Source organism: Callorhinus ursinus, unplaced genomic scaffold, assembly GCF_003265705.2.
Source record: "Callorhinus ursinus isolate GAN/ISIS: 27379988/994484 unplaced genomic scaffold, GSC_fseal_2.0 scaffold10, whole genome shotgun sequence".
Classification (NCBI taxonomy): domain Eukaryota; kingdom Metazoa; phylum Chordata; class Mammalia; order Carnivora; family Otariidae; genus Callorhinus; species Callorhinus ursinus.
The window spans coordinates 5,254,811-5,277,193 of record NW_027397072.1 but is presented as its reverse complement, the minus strand read 5'-3'; the positions used below and the strand labels follow the sequence as shown (position 1 = coordinate 5,277,193).

Sequence of the window (22,383 nt, the reverse complement as noted above, 5' to 3'; positions counted from 1 at the left end):
TTTTTATTTTCTTCATTTTGCTTTCCTCTGTTTTTCAAATATACTCCAAATATGTATTATTTTTAGAATCATGAAAAAAAGTGTTAAAGTCTTTCTGATTGTTCAAGCCCATCTCGATAGCATCTGAGTTGGACTTGCTGTGTGGGTTTTGTGTGTAATTCACCCTCTCTTTCCCCTGACCGGGTAGGGCACTTAGCAGCAGAAGCTTGACATGGAGTTGTACACCCCGATTTGTGGCCCAGACACAATGATCAAGGACTCAAGATGCCCCCTTGAGACTCTTTCACTGTCTTCAAGGCCCTGGATCTGACCCCTGTTCTCTGGGGCTAGAGCCAGGCACAAGCCTCCAGGAGGATGAGGGTAGTAAGGTCACATCCCTCCTGAAGAGGTGAGTGCCCTAACCAGAGGGCGCAGGGGCATGTCTGAGAGAATGTTGCATGGCCAAGGAGGACCAGTCCAAGTCTGGAGGGCACCACGTGGACACTGGGGCCAGGAATGCAGAGCCCTTGGCTCTAAGAGCCTGGAATTGAGAGCAGAATCACAGACAGGGACAAGTTGAGATGCCCTGAATGAAAAAATAAACCAGTTATGGGAGGGATGGAAGGCAGGAGTGCTGGCTGGCAGGGGAGGTGCTCATGGTTCCCACCCTAGTGGAGCCCATGCAGGGCAGGTAGATGCAGGTAAGGAAGGGCTCAGGAACTGAACCGACAGCTAGGAACCAGGGTGCTAGGGGTGAGCTCTGCACCTCCTTGGACTCCAGTGTAAGGCGCCTGCCTGCCCCTTGGACGGCTGACCAGCTCACACTCAGAGCACGGAGCTAGGACCAGAGATGGAGGGTGGTGCTATCCCTGACACCATCAGGTTTTGGATACCTGGTCCCCAAGACGCTGGCTTTCGTTTTAGAATACAAAGGGCATTTTCCCCAGTGACTCATCTCCACTCTATCTTGTTACTGATTGGGTTGCCTAAATGTGCTTATTAATTATTGATAACCTTGTTGATTTTTAAATTGTACTTGCCTTTAGCAATGGCAGTTTGTAAAAACACACAATTACTTTAAATATACACCAAGGAGAGGCTTCATTACATTGACCCACTGAGAGAGAAGGCACTGTACAAAAATATTTTAATATATTACAACATCTTACAATACATCAGACTGATAAGAGCATCACATATGAAGAAAAAATATATTTTCCCCCAAAATTGAGACCTATATACACTCAGGACAAAGCCTTAAAACCTTACAGCATGGCGAGTCTCCCCCTAATCACAGCTGATTAAATAGTCTTTCAGCAAGAGGGCAGCCAACAAGATGAATCACCGCCTGATAGAGCCTCATTGAGACTTTGCTGGCTTTAGCATCATGGTTCTCTCTACCAACCCTACGACTGGACTCCAAACGCCTGGGGATAGAATAAGAGCCTGCATTCTAGATGATTCAGCTGGGTGATCTCAGCCATCTTCAAACTTAGAAAACGGGCAACTTTCACGTGCTTTATCACTAAACGACAGAGATGATGCATGCTTTTTAAACCAATACTGTCTGATCTTGCTAGGTTTCTTAAGGCAAAATTCTGTTCATATCATTACAGTGTAAACACTTAAAATCACCACAAACCTTTGCCCTCAGCACTTACACTGAGATGCCTCAGATAAATTACCATTTGATATTTTCCTTTCTTTCTCATTAATTATTATTTTTTTTAATTCCAGGTAACAAAGAGTGTTATATTAGTTTCAGGTGTACAATATAGTGATCAACATTTCCACCCACTACTCAGTGCACATTATGAGTGTTCCAACCGTCTTTTCAATAAAGAAGAGGGTTTCACAAAACTGCAAACTCCTATTTAAAATAAAGCAAAATGTTATGTAATCCAAATGTGAGTTTTACTCTAATGCTATATGTCCTTATTTCTCCCCCTTAAGAAAAAGAAACATTTAGGAATTTTAAACATTGCAAATCCTGACAGGGCATCAAGCAGGGGAGGGCTGGTATCAAACCAGTTGGAAAAATATTTAAAATACTTATTTCTCAGGTGCAGTTGTTTTGTTTCATTATGTTTTAGACTTCCCTTTGGGGGGAAGAGTTATACAATTCCTCACATTTTGAATTTGAGTGAATTTGAGAGAAATTCATTCCAACTCCGAGGTTGCGGGTTTCCCATCCAGATTTCGTGTCAAATAACGATTGAGCCCCCACTGTCTACCAGACAACATCTTCAGTGCTTCCACATCCGTGATTTTTCTAGGCTGAATTTGCTCTTGCTGAATAATGTGAAGATCAGCAAAGTGCTCTCATGTTACATTAAAAAAAAAAACAACAAAAAACTTTTATGTTTATACTGATTATATTAAGCCATACAGGAAAAAGGCTTTCTAATTCATTTTTCTCTTAAAATATAAAACAAAATAAAATGGAAAATGCATGATAACCCATCCTTTTTTAGAAAAATTAATTAGTTAATTAATTTTTAAATTTTATTTATATATTTATTTACCCATTTATGTTAACCCTGTTTGAGATGGGACCCAAAAACATTTCAGTTGAATTATAGTGACTTAAAATCTGAAGTGTAAGTATCTTTTCTGAGGAAAAAAAAAATTACAAAAACCAAACTTTCAAAACCACCAAGTCTGGAAACTGGATGAAGTGGTATTTCTCTATGGCTGCTTAATGGACTCAGGCGGCATTTACTGCCACCTAGTGACCAAGATTGGCATGGCAGCTGGATTAAAATTTTTCTATGCTTGGGCAAAAGAACTTTCCATGATACTGTTTTCTGAAACAATGATACGAAATTATTGTTTTCCAGGCAATGAGATACCGTCTAAATTACATAAACAAACTGCGTGTGATATTTCCACAAGGAGGGGACTTTGTTCCCTGACCCAGTTTAGGTGACATTTTCCCAAAGAAGCTGTAAAAGGAAGGCCCAGGATCTTCTTCTGTTGACCCAGATTATATCCTTGTAACAAGTGATTCAGAATTAGTTGAGATATCTTATATTGTGCCATGGCTTAATTTACGTAAAATCCAGGTACATTCTGGATATTTCCACACAGTCTTTCCCACACACTAGCCCAGTGCTTTTTCCTAACACATGAGGCCGATCTAGTAAGGTGTCATTTCTTTTTTTTTTAAGATTTTTTTTTTTTAATTCATTTGAGAGCGAGAGAAAGAGAGAGAGACAGAGAGACAGAGAGAGCACAAGCACGGGGAGCAGCAAAGGGAGAGGGAGAAGGAAACCCCCTGCTGAGCAGGGAACCCGCTATGGGGTTCGATCCCAGGACCTGGAGATCATGACCTGAGCTGAAGGCTTAACCATCTGAGCCATATGGTGTCATTTCTCAGAGATGTGGGGACATCTGTGTTCAAATGAATTCATGCATTGTTGCTAGGCGGACTCAGGTGGCTGGAGTAACAGGTTCATAGGCAACCCAAACACCAACCCCGTGTCAACTATGTCACAAGATGTAAATGGTTTGTTGGTTTTGCTGAGACTCTTGGAAGAAGAAGGAGAGCAGCAGAGCTAGCTCACGTTCATGAAGTAGTCAGCATGGGTCAGGGGTCGTGCAGAGCATGGGCAGATGAACGATCTCCTTCTAGGTACTTAGTGAAAACTGATGAGATGATCATTTCCTACTCTTTGAAACATCTGCTGACTATTTCTAGACTTCTGGGTAAAAAGTCCAAGACTTCAGTGGTAGAAAGACAGAAAGGAAAGAGTGTTGCAACAAGCAGAATAATTAGGGGAGAGCTTTTGTAATTGCTCTAGGTGTGAAAATTGGCATCTCAACATTTAGCAGAAAATAACCCTGAGTCTATCAAATGAAAGGACTGGAAAAAATAACATCAAAATTGGGGAACACAGGAGTCACAGAAAACACTGCTCAAAGAGCTAAATCCTAAATAAGCGAATTAACTTAAGTTAATGGTTTTGCATTATCATGGACTTCAATTACCAAGTGATTTGTGTGTTCAGTTACCACAGATAATCGGAGAGCCTGTGCAACAGAAAATCAGATCTGGGGCCACCCACAAAATGCTGACCGGAAGCGCCGCTGCCGGAAGTTGCCAGACCTTGAGTCTGAGCAAGAGTCCCCAGGGGTGGGTTGAAGCTTGCTGTGCTTTCAGCTCTACCAGTCCAGCTTCAGATCTGCCTTGCTCCATACATATTTTCCTCCTCGCTTCAGAAACATTTTTTCATCAAATCCACTGAATTTGATAGCTTCTTCTACCCCGACATCCAGGATCGACTTGGAAGGGTCCTTCCGCCCATTCCGACAATTCAAGAAGCGCATCTAGGAAATTCGAGAGAAAAAGGGGATATTTTTATATAATTTATGCGGTGAAACTCAATTTTGAGGATTAATCCAGAATGATTTTTGATAGTGCAGTCAGTTCAACAAATATTTATTGAAGGCTGTGGGCCAGACACCAAACTGAGGATGCTGACCTCCTTGAAGACCCTTTCTCTATTCAAGTAGCTCACTTTAACTAACATAAACACATTAGATCAATTAAGTGCATGGTAAACCGAATTATATGTATGCCACAGCAGGTGCATGTCCCTCCATGTGGGAGGGGAAATGTTCAGAAATTGTAAGCTGGAGAGAAAAGTGTTATAAAAGCACAGACGCATGAAGCAGGATGGCGTCTTTGGGAAATTGCAGATAGATGATATTGTGGAGTGAAAATGGTTTGTGCATAAATATATAGGCATAAAATTAATAAAAACTTCTTTCGAGAAAGGGAGAAAGACGGATAAGAAAGGAAGTACAAAGGCAGGCAGGAACCAGGTCAAGAAGAGTCGAATATGCCCTGTCAAGGGTCCCAGTTTTCATCCTAAATTAAACACCTTATAGGCAGGAATGAGGTCTTCACACTTCTTCTGACCTATGTCACTAAGTATCTTGTAGTAATACTTGTGGAATCAAAATGTTGTTAAATTACCAAGAGCAAATTTTGGTTCCACTATGTTTGTGGCAACTGTGTGGAGACCAGAGAGTTTGTGGAGGAATCCCCAGCAATCACGATACTCCAAAAATAAAAACTGGGGTGCGGAGGGGGGGCTCCGTCAATTAAGCATCCAACTCTTGATTTCGGTTCAGGTCATGATCTCAAGGTCATGAGATTAAGCCCCGCTTAAGATTCTCTCTCTCCCTCTTCCGTTGACCCTCCCCCTCAGCCTCCCTCCTTGCACACACACACTCTCTCTCTAAAAATAAAAAATTAAAAAGACAAAAATAAAAATAAATTCTGACTTTTCATTTCTAACTCGAACCCACATGCTGAACATTAGTGTCATCACCTTTCCCCTTATATTCCATAAAGGAAGCTCACGTTGAGAAACAACGAAATGGTAGTGAAACATCATTGGTTAATTTAAAAATAGTAAAATACCAAAAGTCAAAATAAATATTTCTCAAAACACCAAATTCCGTGTATACGTTAAAGCCATTGTTCTTGTTGGAACTCATTTCTTTCATGAAAAAAGATTTTATTTACTTACTTGAGAGAGAGAGAGCATGCATGCGCACACACAGAGGGAGAGGGAGAAGCAGGCTCCCCCGCTGAGCAGGGAGCCTGCCGTGGGGTCCAACAGCCAGGACCCCAAGATCATGACCTGAGCTGAAGGCAGGCGCTTAACAGACGGAGCCACCCAGGCGCCCCTGGAGCTCATTTCTTAGAAACACGTTCTTCGAATGGACTTGTTCGTCCTATACTAGAACTATTGGCAAAGGTTTATGAATCTAGCCCTCTCCCCCCCAAAAAAGACAAAGGAAAGAAAAAAGTGATTTTCCTTTCAAATCTGAGAAGGGGTAGATTTTCTTTTTTCTTTGTAAGGCAGAGGTGTAACAATACTATCAGTGGCTTGGGGAGAGGAGCTGTAACCGCTTCTCACCAAAGCCAAGGCTCATCAGTCAAGAGACGAGCTGGCAGCATCCGAGGTGTTAAAGGTAATGTGAAGTGGGAGAGGACCTCCCTCCAAAGCACCCTGGGTTCCCGCTGCCGGGGAACTCCCAGCCCCAGATGGAGCGACAGAGGACGCTGCTTTCTTTGCAATGTCAGATTCGTGGTGATATCCACGGATCCATCGCCTGGGGTTGGTGCAAATACAGGGCCCAGGTTCAAGCAAAGTCCTGCCCACGTGCTTAGCTCGGAACTCACCCAGTGCGGGAAAGGCTCTATAATATGAATGCTAATTAGTGATGATAAAAACATGAAATGCTGGGTCAGAAGAAAAACTGGCACCGGTTATGCTCATTATAGCTCAACTCTGGCATTGCGGCTTAATTAATTTTTTAATTTTTAAAATTCTTCTTATTTTAAAAGTTTTCAAATTTTATAATTCATCACAAATACTTACATACTCATCCAGAATAAGGTAGGAATCTTTCATCTGCAAAAGAGAAATTAAATACAAATGTAGTTTCAAGTGTATTTTTCAGTATGCGCGCTCAAGGGTCTGTCTCACAGCATTGGTATATTTCGGTTTTATTACTTCGGGATTCTACACTTTTTATGTCCCTTGAGTGGCTTTGGGTATGTCCCTTACAAGGCGATCGATCCGCCGGCGCCCCCATCCCCACCTAACATACATCTGCAGGGGCATCTGTCTGTGTTCAGATTCTAGAAGCTGCCAGCAGGCTGGGTTCTCTGCCCCACTCTTGACAGCTTCCCTGACCATGAAATCCCCAGGCCAATTTCCCCATTTCCTCAAGCTGTGGGAGACCCTTGTTCTGTATTCAATATTCCCAATGGCTGTTCCTACCCTACATGGAATTTCCCCCTTTTTCAATGTGTAAAGCTTTAATGCTATTCCCTAGGAGCTTACCTGAAGATTTTAATGTGACTTTCATTCCTTGTAACTAGTTATACCTTCTATAGGTATATGGGAGGTGTACCTATCCTGCCATAGGAGGCTATCCCCGCTCAAGGCTGTGTCCTTGGAACAGCTCCCCTTGTGGGAACAATGGGCAGATGCATGGTCCAAGGACAGGGGAGGGAGAAGGGCCGCTGAAGCTCCTTCAGAGGTCCCACAGCTGGAAGGTGACTGCACCCCTCCAGTCCTGCTCGCTGAACCCTCTAAAGGAACAGTGTGTGGATCCCTCTGGGCTAGAGCTCCCTGTTTGGAGTCAGTCTCAAGGTGTGATGGTGAACCAAGCAATGTTTGCTTCATACAACCTTCTGGTTAGACTCGGGCACCAAACAGGACACCTCTTTGTGGCGGTCTAAGAATCCTTCAAATTCCTCATCGCTGATAACGAATTGCTGCGCTTCCCTCAGAGCATCCTCTCCAGAATTCTCCCCCTCAATCAGGAGACACTGGAAGACCTGGAAGAGAAGGGTGGTGTTTGCTTTGCAAAGAGCCTCCCACCATTTTTACCCCAAACCTCATTCCCCCAGACCCAGCGTCATCTCTTCTAAGCAAAGAAGACTGCTCTGACTCAGGAACAGTCTAGAAAGACATTGTTCTGGGGCCCTCAAAGTCAGGAAGTGCCCACCATCCAAAGATACAAAACTGGTCTAGTGTATGTTTCATCCGGTCTGATGATCTAATTTTGCAGAACGCCAAGTAATGGGTGTTCATTGCAGGGAATATGGACTATACAAAAGCATCAAGAAAATAAACAAATCATTTGTGATCCCCAAACCAAGAAACAAGTATTTTCCAAAATGTTGTTTCTGCTGACTTCAATATATCCTTATTAAGGCCTCTCGACTATGTAGTTTATTTTGCAGTTAATATACCAGGACAGTTTCCCAAAGCCAGTAAGAGTCTTCCAACATTCTTTTAAGTAAATAATTGTGTATGTGTGAATGTATCATTCCCTCCTAAGGAATACCATCATCTGAGAAGGAAAAACTCTGTCCCAGGGACCCGCTCAAGGTGGTATGAGATGGTAGCTGATCAAACACACGGCCAGGGGGCGCCTGGGTGGCTCAGTCGTCAAGCGTCTGCCTTCCGCTCAGGTCATGATCCCGGGGTCCTGGGATCGAGCCCCGCACTGGGCTCCCTGCTCCGCGGGAAGCCCGCCTCTCCCTTTCTGCCCACCTCCCCCCCTGCCCCCCCCCGCCCACCGCACCGCTTGTGTTTCCCCTCTCACTGTCTCTCTCTCTATCTAAATAAATAAAATCTTTAAAACAAAAACAAAAACAAAAAACACAGCCAGTGCAGAGCCCGGGTCTGTGAGGTTTTCAAGGAAGGGGGTGATTATACATAGTGTTTAATTAACATTGTTGTCAGCTTAGAATTAATTGTAAAATTCCCTAAGCTTTGCCTTCTTTGCTCACTCTATTCTCACCCCCTTCCTCTGTGCTCCCCAGTCCCTGCAGACCCTGGTCACACAGTGGTTTTACCATTTGCTTTCATGACTATCTTGCTCAGTAGGCCGTGAGCTTCTAGGGAGGGGACACCCCTTGTCTTTGTCCCCACAGCACCCAAGCCCAGTCCAGGCACAGGGTGGGGAGAGAGGACTAGCAGGGAGGTCAGAGGAGGTGTCCACTCGGGTTGGAAGCCCAAGCTGACCTGAATATCAGGCGGGTGAAGACACACGTGGGCTTTTCTCCGGGTGACTTTGGTTCCAGAATCTACCAGCTTGAAAGGAGCGTGAGAAGCGGAATGGGAGGAGGGTGGTGGGTTTGGTTGGACAAGTTTAGGTGGGGCCAGCTCTGCTGTGGCTACAGCAAGCCTCCAGGTGACAGCGAAGCCCTCCGTTGAGGAATACCATGAGGGCCCCTGCTGCCAACGCGTGTTCAGTGCTGGTGTGCTGTTGCCGGTCCCGGTCCCATGGCGGACGCGGCCTGGGGGGCCCAGGCACCTGACCCAAGGGCATTGATTTTCATCGGTTTGCAGTCTGCAGACACCCGTGATCCGGGGCGAAAACTGCTCTCCAAACAGGCAGTAGCTAATCTGCTCCCTCCAGAAAACCCAGGATTTGGAACAGGCAATTCTGGAGTGAATCAGCAAGTGGGAGCCACAGTAGGAGTCATAAGATTGGAGAAGAAAGCTCTGGGATCAAGAAGCCACGAGGAGCTCCTCGCAAACCAAAGCCAGGAGGAAAAACATATATACATAGAGAGAGAAGCCGACAAGAGAGTAGTGAGGAAAACAGCAGCAGCAGAAGTGGGACAGCGATGGGGGATCAGGGAAGAGGAGAGCGATGGGCAGGTGGTTCCCGAAGGAAAGTCTAGGAACCTGGAGCCTAGCCTCCGGCCCTCGTCGGCCCCCTTCCTGGACCACAGCCTCTGTTCCTCCCACCACACCTCTTTCTTTAGCTTCTCTCCAGTTCTTCTGGGTAGGGGTGCAGGTCCAGGAAGCTGCTTTTTAAAACAGTTCCCTGATTAAGCGTCTGCCTTCAGCTCGGGTCGTGATCCCGGGGTCCTGGGATCGAGTCCCGCGTCGGGCTCCCTGCTCCTTGGGAGCCTGCTTCTCCCTCTGCTCCTCTCTCTCTCTCTCTCTATCCTCCTCCGTCGCTCATGAATAAATAAATAAAATCTTTAAAAAACAACAACAACAACAACAACAACAAAAACGGGCGCCTGGGTTGCTCAGATGGTTAAAACAGTTCCCTGAGTTGATTCTGAAGAACAGCCAGGGGTAGGAAACTTTAACGAAACTTTAATTTGCTGTTATTTGTAAGTGTCTGCACATTGTGGCTGCTATAAATACACCCTGAGTTTGAACTTTAGACTTTTTAGTAGCTGATAGAGGGGTTGGTCCTAAAGCACAGATCTTGGCGAACTCACTTTGCCACAACTTGGGGATAGTGTTATTTAATATCTTCTTTTTTTAAGATTTTATTTATTTATTTGAGAGAGGGAGAAAGAGTGGCGGAGGGAGAAGCAGGCTCCCCCTTGAGCCCGAAGCGGGGCTCGATCCCAGGACCCTGGGATCAGGACCTGAGCCGAAGGCAGACGCTCAACGACTGAGCCACCCAGGCGCCCTGTACACTGTCTTCTAATAACTCAATGAAAAATGTATTAACAGAATTTATGAAGAACATTTATCCATTTATGTTATGAATAAGCCAAGAGTTTTAAGAAGAAATCTAGTCTTATTATATATATACATATATATATATTAAAAGATTTTATTATATTTAATAAATATATACAGGTTAGGTTTTCTAGGTTTTCATATTCTTCCGAACGCCTCCAGATACTGACTGTATCTTTTTTTTTTAAGATTCTATTTTTCAGTACTCTGCATACCCAGCATGGGACTCGAACTCACAACCCCAACAATCAGGAACCCCACGTCCCGCCGGCGGAGCCCGCCAGGTGCCCCCGACTATCTTTTGACCTTTACCCTCCCAACGTTCCGGAAGGGAATCAGTTTCAGTTTTTTGAGAGGAGGTTGAGACAAAGGGAGTGTAAGTAGTTTAAAGCTGGAGAGCGCTGGCAGACGGACCAAGGACGCGGTGCCCTGGCCGGCCCGGCCAGCCCAGGGCCCTCTCTCACTTGAACGCTTAGGGTTTCAGTGCCGCAAGTTCTTCGCCTGAACCACGGTACTTACTTTCCAGCGGACGGGGTTCAGGGCTTGAATCTGTTCCCTCATATCCTCGTCCACGTTGAATCGATTAATGACGGAATTTATTTTGAAGGCCACTCTATACTCTCGACACCACGCCCTCAGTTTCTGAAGATTTTCCACGTGGTTCTTCTTTCCCTGACCACGGCCGATGAGGACATTGACTTGCTCATCAAAGCTATCACAGGAGATGGCAAGGATGTCCAGATACTCACCTGAGGGAAAGTGAGCACCTTTAAGCCTTTCCATTCAAGGACCGAAGCTTTTAGGCCATTTATATCTCTTTATGATAAAACACATCTTGCTTGTGTCTAAGTTTTAATGTTTAAAAAGACTTTGCCTCATACCTGCAACACTCACAGAAATGTGAATTATACTTGGTATTTGTTTAAATAATCTTTAAAAAAATGACTACACACATCGTGAGGTGATGGAGATACTCCCATTTGACCGTGTCCTAAAATGGCACTTGTACGTGTCTGAATCTTTATTGGCACATTTAAGTAAGGTCCTTCATTAATTGCTACATCTGAATTATATCCCCTCCTCCTGCTCTCAGACTGTCCTGTAGGAGCCCTTGTGAAGAGAGAGTTAGCACAGCAGATCTGTTTGCTGAGTCCTCACCAGTCTCTAGAAGAACATGGAACTATGGTGGAGTTTTGGCCAATCCCCGCATATATGGCCACCAGAATGTTCTCTATGTCTCCCATTGATGATGTGTCTATGTCTGGAGCAATGCGGCATGTTTGATCAGCTTGTCAAGAGCTGTTGGGATTGGTGAACAAGATTCATGATGTACCTGGTTTTGTTGTTGGGAGTCCTGAGTTTCAGCTGCCATGGATGGGTACCCAGCAGTATGTGCCTAAGTGACCAGCCCTACATAAAAGCCTCAGACCCTAAGACCCACATGAGCATTCCTAGGCAAAAACATTCCAGACATGTCCCTATGGTTCACTGTGTGTTCGAGAAAGCACATCTTGCACGTTCTGGAAGGGAAGGACTCAGACGCCCGTGTCTGACCTCTCTGGGCCCCTGTGACACCCGTTCCCTACTGTTTCTGCACTGCATCCTCTGCTCTGATGAACCTTAGCCATGAGTCTAATTGGCTACTGAGTCTTGTGAGCACTCCTAGAAAACTGCCAAACTTAAGAGAGATGGCAGTTGATCCAAAACGGCTCTCTTGGTCCACTCAAGCTCACCGACTCACCCCTGGTCCTTTAAACTGGAGGTGGAAGATTGGAGGCTTACAGACCACATAGTTATACATAAACATTGCTGTTGTTTTTCCCTCATGACATCTAACAATATTTCAGATTATTTGCAAATATTTAATTGGGAGATTTAAGATAGAACGTAGATTTCAGAATATGGCAACACTAACCCTACACTCCCACAGAGGATGAACGTCAATGGAAGCTCATGGCTCACCGGCTGGCTGTCTGTCCACTCTGAACAGAGCATGGTGCTTCTCATTCTTCAGGGCCTCCCACTTGCTTACTGTCTCCCTGCTGAAGGGACTGAAGTGGGTTTTTCCTCAGCACCTCCAAACTCACTCATTCACACGGCCTCTCCCATGCCAGCATGTAAGCTTCTGACCCTGGCTGCAGTGATCCCGTGGGACCTGCTCTTCCTACCACACCGGGCATAGGAGCCAGGGTTGGAGGGAGAGCACGGCTCGGGGACACCGCCAACAAGCCTGACCGGTTCTCCCCTGCTCACACTGTTCCCTAAGCCTTGCTTGCCTTTCTGAATCTGGTTGCCAGAGTTTACTTGGAAGCTTCTGACCCCGTTTCACTAAGTGACTCCTTCACAGACGTTTTGGTTCTCACACGTCGTCTTGCGGTCTTCCCTGATTTACCTTTCCCAGAGACTTCTGATTTGTCTTCCTGCTTCATCTTCATCAGATGGGTTGCCCTGCATCCCATCATCCACAGTCTCCCCTCCCCATTCCCATCTCTCCACCATCTTGGGAGGGGTGTGTGGTCAGAGACTTCCTGTGAGCAGCCTCAACAGAGAGTAAATGCAACCCCTCTTTCAGTGATGTCAAGGCTCCAATAGCTCATACAAATTAGAACAGAAAATCGTGCTCTAAGAGTTATCACTGTCTCCCAAAATGACAGTAGTAATAACAGCTAATATTTTCCACTGCTCCCCAAGTTCCGGGTACTGCTTTAGGGATATCTATCACATCTATGGAAACTCAGCTGTAAGGGAACTCCACGGTCTTAGGATCCATGGTTCGCCATCCTGGCCACAGAGTAGAATCCCTTGGAGCCCCCCAAGTTGGTCTTTCCACACACCGCCAGGTTCTGACATAATTAGTCTGAGATTCAGTTCCTACACAGATACTTTATTTAACTTTCTTCAGCAGCCAAATAGGTAGCCAAAGGTGGGAAAGATTGTTTTAGTCCAATTGCTTCATTTATGAGACTAATAAAGTGATAGTTCCTTTAATATTTAAAAATTAAACATTAGTAGCAAACAATAAGGCAGAGGCTGTGGAACTGTGTCAGTGTTCCTTGCTAGCGGCTAAGCTAAAGCCATAGGGCTCAGCACCTGCTGAATTGGGATGCATAACATAGTTGCACTAACATTTTGTTACCTGTCTTGCCAACAAGTTGGTCAACAAGTATAGGGCTCTAAACAGAGAGCCCCGCAGAAGGAAGCCTCCTAACTGCACGCATGGCTTGCAAAGGGATTCGAGTTTGGTGTCTCCTCCCTGCCCCACACCCTGCTCCCCGTGACCCCCGCTCCCCCAGCGTGCCTGGCCTAAGGCCCGGGATGCCCGGAACCAACAAGCATAGCCGCGGCGACCACAGCGTGATGCCAGGAAGCTCACCGTAGTTCTGGAACCAGCGCTCCCGGATCAGGCTCCCGTTGCTCACGATGCTCACGCTGGGCAGCCGCAGCTCCTCTTTACAGAACCGCACTAGCTTGCCCAGGTACTGGCCCCGGTCATGAATAAACGGCTCTCCGCCTGAAAAGTTTATCTTCTCCATCCCTGTGAGAGGTAGAACATGGATCTTTCCTTCTGTTCTCTTTTTTTCCCACTGCACAAACACCCCTTATTGTTTTAATGACAAAAGTAATGTTTTCTCAAAGTAACAAAAAATGAAATGAAAGCTGCCCATTATCCCCCGCCCCCCCCCCCCCCCCCCACTCCGGGCTCCCCATGCTCCCGAGAGGGTTTGGCAGCGGGGAACTAACCATGTGCATAACCCGGGGCCTAACTTTCTCCCCTGCTTTAAAATAGGTGCACTTTAGCGGCGCCTGGGTGGCTCAGTCAGTTAAGCATCTGCCTTAGGCTCAGGTCATGATCTCAGGGTCCTGGGATCGAGCATCGGGCTCCCTGATCAGTGGGGAGCCTGCTTCTCTCTCTATCCCTTGCCCCTGTTTGTGCTCCCTCTCTCTCTCTAATAAATAAACAAAATCTTTAAAAGAATAAGAAAATAAAATAGATGCACTTTAATGTAGGGAATCAGTTACACGGATGGACGAGACAGCACAGAGATGTGCAGAAACCCCTCTCCGCCCCATCCAGAATGCTCTGGCTTGGGGACTCTCAGCCCGAGACACCTCGGCACGCTGTGCTGAGGGGGGCCCCTCCTTCTCACACGTGCTGGATGCCTCTTGGCCTGGAATTCCTGCCCTTTTGAAAAGCCCTTAGCAGTTTCCTGAAAAAATGCAATATATGAATCAAGATGAGAACTTACATGTTTCCAAATGCATCCCTGATCATTAGTTTGGCCAGGTATAGTACTCTGGGTGAAGTCACTTTGCCCTCAGTATTTTAAGGGCATTATTTGCTGTCTTCAAGGTTTTATTTATTTATTTATTTATTTATTTATTTATTTATTTATTTAAAAGATTTTATTTATTTGACAGAGAGAGACACAGCGAGAGAGGGAACACAAGCAGGGCGAGCGGGAGAGGGAGAAGCAGGCTTCCCGCTGAGCAGGGAGCCCGACGCGGGGCTCGATCCCAGGACCCTGGGACCATGACCTGAGCCGAAGGCAGACGCTTAACGACTGAGCCACCCAGGCGCCCCGTCTTCAAGGTTTTAATATTATTGTTCAGAAGCCTGACAACACCTTGATTTATAATCCCTTTTAAGTGCATGGCTTTTTCCCTTCCAGAAACTTTCTTTCCAATGTCCCCAAATTTCAAGGTGATGTGCCTTAGCAGAATCTGTCTCTATTCATTTTTCTGGCCACTTGGCAGGTCCTTGGTTGAAAAATACAGTTCCTTCTGGTATGGGAAGTTTCTCACACTCTTTGAGAACTCCTACCTCTTCTCCAACGTGCTTGTCTCTCTGGAGGTCCTATCACTGGTCTGCTAGCACTCCGGCTTGTAGCCACCAGACCTTCCTGCTCTGTCTCTTGCGCCCCATTTTCCCAAGGCCTTATCTTCTAGTCCTTCTATTACAATTCTAGTTTTAGAAATCCCAGTTTCCGTTCCCCAGACTCTCCCATATCTTCTTTACTTACCATCGCATTGCTATTTCTCATATGTAAATTTTCTCTCATCTCTCTGGGATTATCAGTTACAGATGTTCTGAAGTTTTCCTGTATTCTCTTTGCTTATTTGTTTTGGCGTCTGCCTTTTATTTCGGTGTTTCCATTTGTCCTTTCTTATTTGAGTGATGCATAAAAGAGCGGGAGGGAATTTCTGCGATTGAGGAAGAAACCCCTCAGATGGAGGGTTTTGCTTTAGAGTGACGGAGAGAGAAACTGACTTATTCACTGGATTTTGCCCCACATGCTGGGAGCCTTGGTCTTTTCTCCGGCCATTCTGTTCTGCTGGAGAAGACTCTTAATCTCCTGCTATGCCGTACCCCCTGGCTGCCTGCACCCCAGGAACATGGGCTCTCACACCCAGCAGGCCCCAGTCTTCAGTATGGTGCTTTTCTTCTCCCTGCTCCACCTGGGGTGGCTGAGCACAGCCAGGTGGTCCAGATTCTTCTGAAAATATGCCTTCTGCCATCTGCAGGACTTGGGGAGGGCTCTCCTAGTGGTGGGGGCAGCAGCGGATCTGCCTTCGGCCTGTTGTCTCGTTCCTGCCTCACCCTCTCCTTCTTGATCAATGCTGTACTTCTGCATGATTAGATGGTTCTCGTCTCTGAAATGCTCTGCATTCCACTGGGCAGTCTGGTGAACCTCTGGCAGCCACCGCCCTGCGGACCTGTGCTGAAGTTGTCCAAGCGCCATCAATCAATTCCAACAACTCCGTGTTGATTTCTTGGTGGGTTTGTTACCCTGCCTTCAATGATTCTACTGGAATTTTAGTGGAGCGAAGGAAAGATTGGAAGGAATGGGGACATTAACTCGAAGGTCCACAAGACTGTGAAATTTAGAATTTCTACAGTGATATTATCATAGTGGGGTTCATTTTTAATTCCGTTCAGTTCAACTCAGTTGAGCGAGTCTTTATTAGATGCTCTGTGTTAGTGGCCACATCAGAGTGAGTCATTTCCAGAATGAACCTGGAATCAGCAAGCAACTGGCTCTGCTAAGTGAAGTTTGAAACGCCTGCTTCACTGGACGTTGAGGGTGCTGAGGGCACAGGCACCAGATAGCATGCTCAGATTAGAGACAGAAACCAGAGCATGGCAAGGAAAGGACCTGGGGTGACAAGCCACAGAAACACAAGCCCATGTGAGATCAAAGGAGGAAGCATGGGACCCGTGAGAGCAGCAAACAGATTTGGTCACAGGAGCAAAATAATTAGAAGCACCAAGCAGACTAGCAGAAAGGGCTGAACAGAAGTTTGTTAACTTCTGTTCAACAAACTTTATACCTACTAAGTAACGAATACTGTGCTTGGAAATTTAATTTGTGCAAATTCACTGTAGCACAGCTTTTAAAATGTGGTCGACTCAGTTTCGAGGTCCTGGCTGAAGGCTGGTCAGTTCCTATTCTTGAGCAACCAAGGACGTCAACACCCAGAGCACCTGATCTATGAGGCTCTCTCTCTGGGCCACTGTCCTCTGCCCTCTGCGTCCCGGAGCCGGGTCTCGGACAACCCGGACAGCCCCTGTGACCACAGCTCGCTGAGATTGTTCAAACTAGCCCGTGCTAAGCTGCCTTCACCTCCCTATCAGTTGCTTCCTTGAAAACCATCCTCACCCAAGACTTCCTGTGTGGTGAGTGGCGCCCTGCCCAAGGAACGGTGAGTAACAAATCACACAACTCTTTCCAATTTTTCTCTCTTGATCTGCATCTGGCCTCCCCATACCGCATCCAAGGTAACATGGTTCAGGCAAGCATTTCATCCTGAAACTCATTCTGCAAGGAAGGAATTATTATCCTGGTTTTTGGCTGTAGGAACTGAAGCTCAGGAAGGTTCAGTGATTTATTCAAGATCGTAAGACTAGGGGAAAAAAAAATGGAGCTAGGATGGATGCCCAAGCTCCACAGCCTTCCATCTTTGTCAGTGGGGCTGCCCTTTGTCCCAGCTCACCCAGAACAGCCCTGCTTTATGGCAGACCAAATGACATCTGCTATTCTTTTCAACACCGTTTTTCTCACTCAGAAGTGTCTATGACCGGACAGTGATCGATTCCATCATCTCACTACTGAAATCCAACATGCTGGGAGCCTGCCTGTGTGACTGACGGTGATTATCATTCAATAGAAACATTATCCCCGAAAGTGTGGTGGAATATAGGGTCAGATGAGCTGGAGAAGGTGATACGGTATATGGGCCTGCAGCCCTTGATGAGTTTGAGTGGAAGATACACAGGGGATGCAGGGAACCGAGCACTGAAGGAACGGGCTGTAGGTGCGTAGTTAAGATCTTAGACAAGCAACAATTACTTCACGATGATGTTAACATACAAGAAGTGATCGTGTTACAGCACGGATCAATAACTGATGCTGACAGTGGCTAAATCCTATTCCGTCTTCTTCGTGTAAAAGCAAGAGAAGTAAATAATATATTGTAGAAGCATCTTCTGCCTGAGTAGTATGTTTTAAATATAATTTACATTTAACTTTACATTTTTAATCATCACCAAAATAGATTTTCCTCTATTAGCCAGAAATCTCACTTACGGGGCATATGACCTGTGTTATACCTTGATCATTTTAATTAACTTTGACTTTATTTACTTAAACCTGAGAAATCATTATATTAATGATAAATGTATTAATTATAACCATTATAGTTTATACTCTATTTAAAAACACCTGAGCATTCACTTATTTGTGCCATGTCGTAACTTTTTGAGGTTGGTATAGGCGTTATCTGTTTTTTTTTTTTTTTAAGATTTTGTTTATTTATTTGAGATACAGCAAGAGTGAGAGAGAGAGGGAGAGAGAGCACAAGCAGGGGGAGAGGCAGGCAGGGGGAGAAGCAGTCTCCCTGCTGAGCAGGGAGATCCAACATGGGGCTTGATCCCGGGGTCCTGAGATCATGACCTGAGCCCAAGGCAGATGCGTAACCCACTGAGCCACTTAGGCGCCAGTCAGGCGCCAGGTATAGGTGTTATCTTGATTATTTACATTTTAAAAGATTGTTAAACTGCTGTTCAGAAAAGTTAAATGTCTTGATAAGTCTTACAAGTTTTAGGGCAAGAGCTCAAACCCTGGCCTTGTGAGTCAAGGGTCTAAGTTCTTTCCACACCAGACTTCTCTTCATCCATTTGTTCATCTATTAATCCATCTGTCCAAAAACATTTATCAACCCCCCTTTACATTCCAGATATCCTGCTAGGCACAAAGATACATAGAATGCTAAAATTCCACCTTGGAACTCAAACTCTTTGGGGATCCAGATATTAAAAACAAAACAAAAAACAAAACATAATGGTATAATTTAAAAAGTGCTGTAATAGGAGCGCCTGGGTGGCTCAGTCAGTTGAGCGTCTGCCTTCAGCTCAGGTCATCATCCCAGGGTCCTGGGATTGAGCCCCATGTTGGGCTCCCTGCTCCGTGGGGAGTCTGCTTCTCCCTCTCCCCCTCCCCCCCACTCATGCTTTCTCTCTCTCTCTAATAAATAAATAAAATCTTTAAAAAAAAGTGTTATAGGGCGCCTGGGTGGCTCAGTTGGTTAAGCGACTGCCTTCGGCTCAGGTCATGATCCTGGAGTCCCGGGATCGAGTCCCGCATCGGGCTCCCTGCTCAGTGGGGAGTCTGCTTCTCCCTCTGACCCTCTTCCCTCTCGTGCTCTCTCTCATTCTCTCTCTTTCTCAAATAAATAAATAAATAAAATCTTTAAAAAAAATAAAAGAAGTGTTATAATACATATTTGTAACAGGCACCAAGGTATCACACATGAGGGAGAGAGGACATTCCAGAAGGAGAAGCCAGCATGCAAGTCTTGAGAGCAAAGTCATTGCCATATTTATATTGTAAATAGTTTCTTTAAAGTTTCATGCTAGGAGTACATACCTGATTCAAAGTAAAAGACTCAAACATTGTAGTGTTTTTTTTTTAAGATGTATTTATTTATTTTAGACAGAGAGAGGGAGGGACAGAGTGAGTGAGAGAATCTCAAGCAGACTCCTCCCCCGCCCCGAGCGTGGAGCCTGATGTGGGGCTTGATCTCATAACCCTGAGATCATGACCTGGGCTGCAACCAAGAGTCACACATTTAACCGACTGAGCCACCCAGGTGCCCTTCAAATACTGTAGTTCTTAACAATTTCTGGAAAGCCCCAATCTATCAGGGCTTTGGACAAATTCAGAAAGCGGCACAACTTCCCACCCTGTCTCTCGGCACATGCTGGGTGCACTGGGAGCCCGGGAGGTGCACAGACTTCTGCTCACTTGGAGGCTATAGGAGGGATGGGTCTGCCTCCCTTACTGTCTGCACCAGCCAACTCTGGTTCTGAAGGCCTAGGCATCCACCCCAAATTCATCCTTTTTTTTTTTTTAAATATTTTATTTATTTATTCATGAGAGACAGAGGGAGAGAGAGAGAGAGAGAGAGAGAAGCAGAGGGAGAAGCAGGCTCCCAAGGAGCAGGGAGCCCGATGCGGGACTCGATCCCAGAACCCTGGGATCATGACCTGAGCCGAAGGCAGACGCTCAACCATCTGAGCCACCCAGGCGCCCCCACCCCAAATTCATCCTAATACTCCCTTACAAGACGGGCTCGGGAGCATCTCAAATTCTGCAGGAGCTCTCCCACCTGTGCCTGCCCCCAGCCAGCAGCTGCGTGCTGATTCCCTCCCAGGACTGGGGACTCACCGGCTTCCTGCAGCAGCCGTAGCCCTCGCTTGGCCTCGGCTAGGGGCAGTACAAAGGATGTCTTGGCTGTGTGGAAGCAGAAGCCACACTTATAGTTGCACTGGCGGGTGAAGTGGTAGTTGACGCTGGTGGGGGTGGTGGGCTGGTCCGGGCCCTCCTCCTCCTCCCCTCTGCTCTCCTGCAGTTCACCCTGGCTCATCTGCAGTGGCCGGGTACTCTCGCCCCTTGCCAGCCAGAGAGCTGACCTGAGCCAGAAGAACCAGGGGACCACGCTGCTCCATAGAGAGCTCAGTGGCTTCCTGAAGGTGCTCAGCAGCTTTCCAGCAAAAGCGATTGGCATGAGCATCCACATGGTGGCCAGGCGCTCTGAGGCTGCACTGAACCTCAGGATTCAGTTTATGTATGTGCTGGGGCAGCCTATCACATGGGCAGGATGGACACGCCTCTGACTAACTCTCTGCTGAGCTCAAGTTTCGATTTTCCTGTTCACGAAAATGAAAGTTGGAACAGGGCCAAGACCCAACGCTCAGGGTCAGGGCTGTAGGCATCTGCCTCTTTCTGCCTCACCTTTCACCTGTCTTCTGGGTCAAGAGTAGCCTTCCAACTGGACACGGATCAAGATCTTGCTCTCTGTCCATATTTCCGTCTAGAGCCGCGACTTGGAGAGAGATACAAGCACCTCCTCAGATGTATTACTCATGCATGATACAGCATGCCGGGGCTCTCTCCCGGCGCCCTTCCAGAGGGGGGCCCGCCCTGACAGTTCGTTATGAAAGTCAAAGAATGCAAAGTATTCCTGACCTGTGCAGGCTGAAGACAGAGCCCACTCGCCTCAGGGCCCCTTCCAGATCACAGTCAGAATGCACAGGCATATAATAGCATTTACACTTAATCTGCCTTTAGTTATTCATCTTATGTATTTTCATAGTGTTGAAATGTAGACATTTTTTCCTGCATATCTATTTATAGTTTATTTTTTAATAATCTCTATACCCAGCATAAGGCTCAAACTCATGACCCTGAGATCAAGAGTCGCTCCCTCCTCCAACTGAGTCAGCCAGGTGCCCCATTTCTATTTTATTTTTAAAAGACCATAGGAAGGGGCGCCTGTGTGGCTCAGTCAGTTAAGCGTCTGCTTTTGGCTCAGGTCATGATCCCAAGATCCTGGGATAGAGCCCCGCATCGGGCTCCCTGCTCGGCGGGGAGTCTGCCTCTCCTCCATCTGCCTCTCTCCCAGCTCATGCTCTACCTTGTTCTCTCAAATAAATAAAAGACCACAGGAAAATCAGATGCTTTTCTAAGATGGTTCTTTTTTTTTTTTTTTAAGATTTTATTTCTTAGAGAGAGAGACACAGCGAGAGAGGGAACGCAAGCAGGGGGAGTGGGCGAGGGAGAAGCAGGCTTCCTGTGGAGCAGGGAGCCCGATGCAGGGCTCATCAGGACCTGAGCCGAAGGCAGACGTAACAACTGAGCCACCCAGGCGCCCCGCTGAGATGGTTCGTAATTGTCAAGAGTTACAGTGACTTCTTCCTTATTTTTACCGTTTCTTAGAAAGCGCTGTCAAATTTTGTGCTGAAACTTTTTTTCCTTTAGTTGTCTTTAATCAGAGTTGTGTTTGAACAGGTACTCTTAAGTTTTCCTGAGACCTGTGGAAAGTTGCAACAGTCCTAGTGGGGAAGCTTCTGGAGCCGTGAACCCAGCTCATCATTTACTAAGTGATTTTGGTAACTTACATTATTTCTCTGGGTCTCCATTGCCTCGTCTGTAAATCCAGCTGTCTCGTGGGATTTTTGGGAAGACTGAAAATTCTAATGCATGTGAATCACATAAATTGGGACAGTGTATGGAAGACTCTAAGTGTTCAGTTAGGGTTAGCTATTGTTTTTCTAGTAGTGTTATGTTCTGAATGGAAACAAAGATAACTCTCATTTTACTTAGAAAGGAAACTAAAAGCAAATTCACCAAAATAGCAAGCCTATGTGTAATGATTTCCAATTATGCACTGGTGGATACTTTCCAAGTGCTTGAAATCATCTTAGTCACAAACATTTTGAAATATCACCATGGTATGACAATCAAGAAATACTTTTTGTTTCCTTTCTTTGCTAGATCACATGTGTATGAAGAAACAAAAACCAAGTCAGTTTACATTTCAAATCAAAGCAGCATGGCACAGAAGAGAGCCAGGTAGGCTTTTCAAGCTAAATATTTTAAGATTTCAATCCTAGTTCAGCCAGGAATGTTTAATTTTGGGTAAATTTCTTTACCTGCCTGATCTTGTTAACACATCTGGGAAACATGGGTATTAATATCACACGCACAGAGGGCACTGTCAGGATTAAATGACATAACGTATGTTAAGTACAAAGAGTGCTGCTTGTATAATAAATTAGCAATAGCTAGCGCACAATCCAGCACTGGGTACCAGGCATTGCTCCGCACTTTGCATGTACTAACTTCTTTTATAGCGGGGGAAACTCACGTCACACAGGGAGTAAGTGTCTGAACTGGGATTTAAACACCTGCATCACTGCTCAATGATTGATCATTATTAGCACATTATTTTATTGTTTTTTCCTAAGTCTGTTCTAAGGAGGCCAGTTTCTTTTATTCGTTCATGTGTTCATTCACTCATTCATTCATTCATT

At 45.8% G+C, this 22,383-nt stretch overlaps 1 protein-coding gene across 1 annotated transcript; it reads right to left on the bottom strand.

Moving 5' to 3' along the window:
- Positions 1-1,109: 1,109 nt before the first annotated feature.
- On the bottom strand, positions 1,110-20,478 carry RSAD2 (radical S-adenosyl methionine domain containing 2). Its single transcript, XM_025867700.2, has 6 exons — positions 19,736-20,478; positions 13,384-13,545; positions 10,530-10,759; positions 7,196-7,345; positions 6,378-6,410; positions 1,110-4,308 (listed from the first exon to the last, which is right to left on the bottom strand). Exons 1-6 carry the CDS (start codon positions 20,085-20,087, stop codon positions 4,144-4,146), a joined length of 1,092 nt encoding a protein of 363 aa, XP_025723485.1. The 5' UTR covers positions 20,088-20,478; the 3' UTR covers positions 1,110-4,143.
- Positions 20,479-22,383: the final 1,905 nt, after the last annotated feature.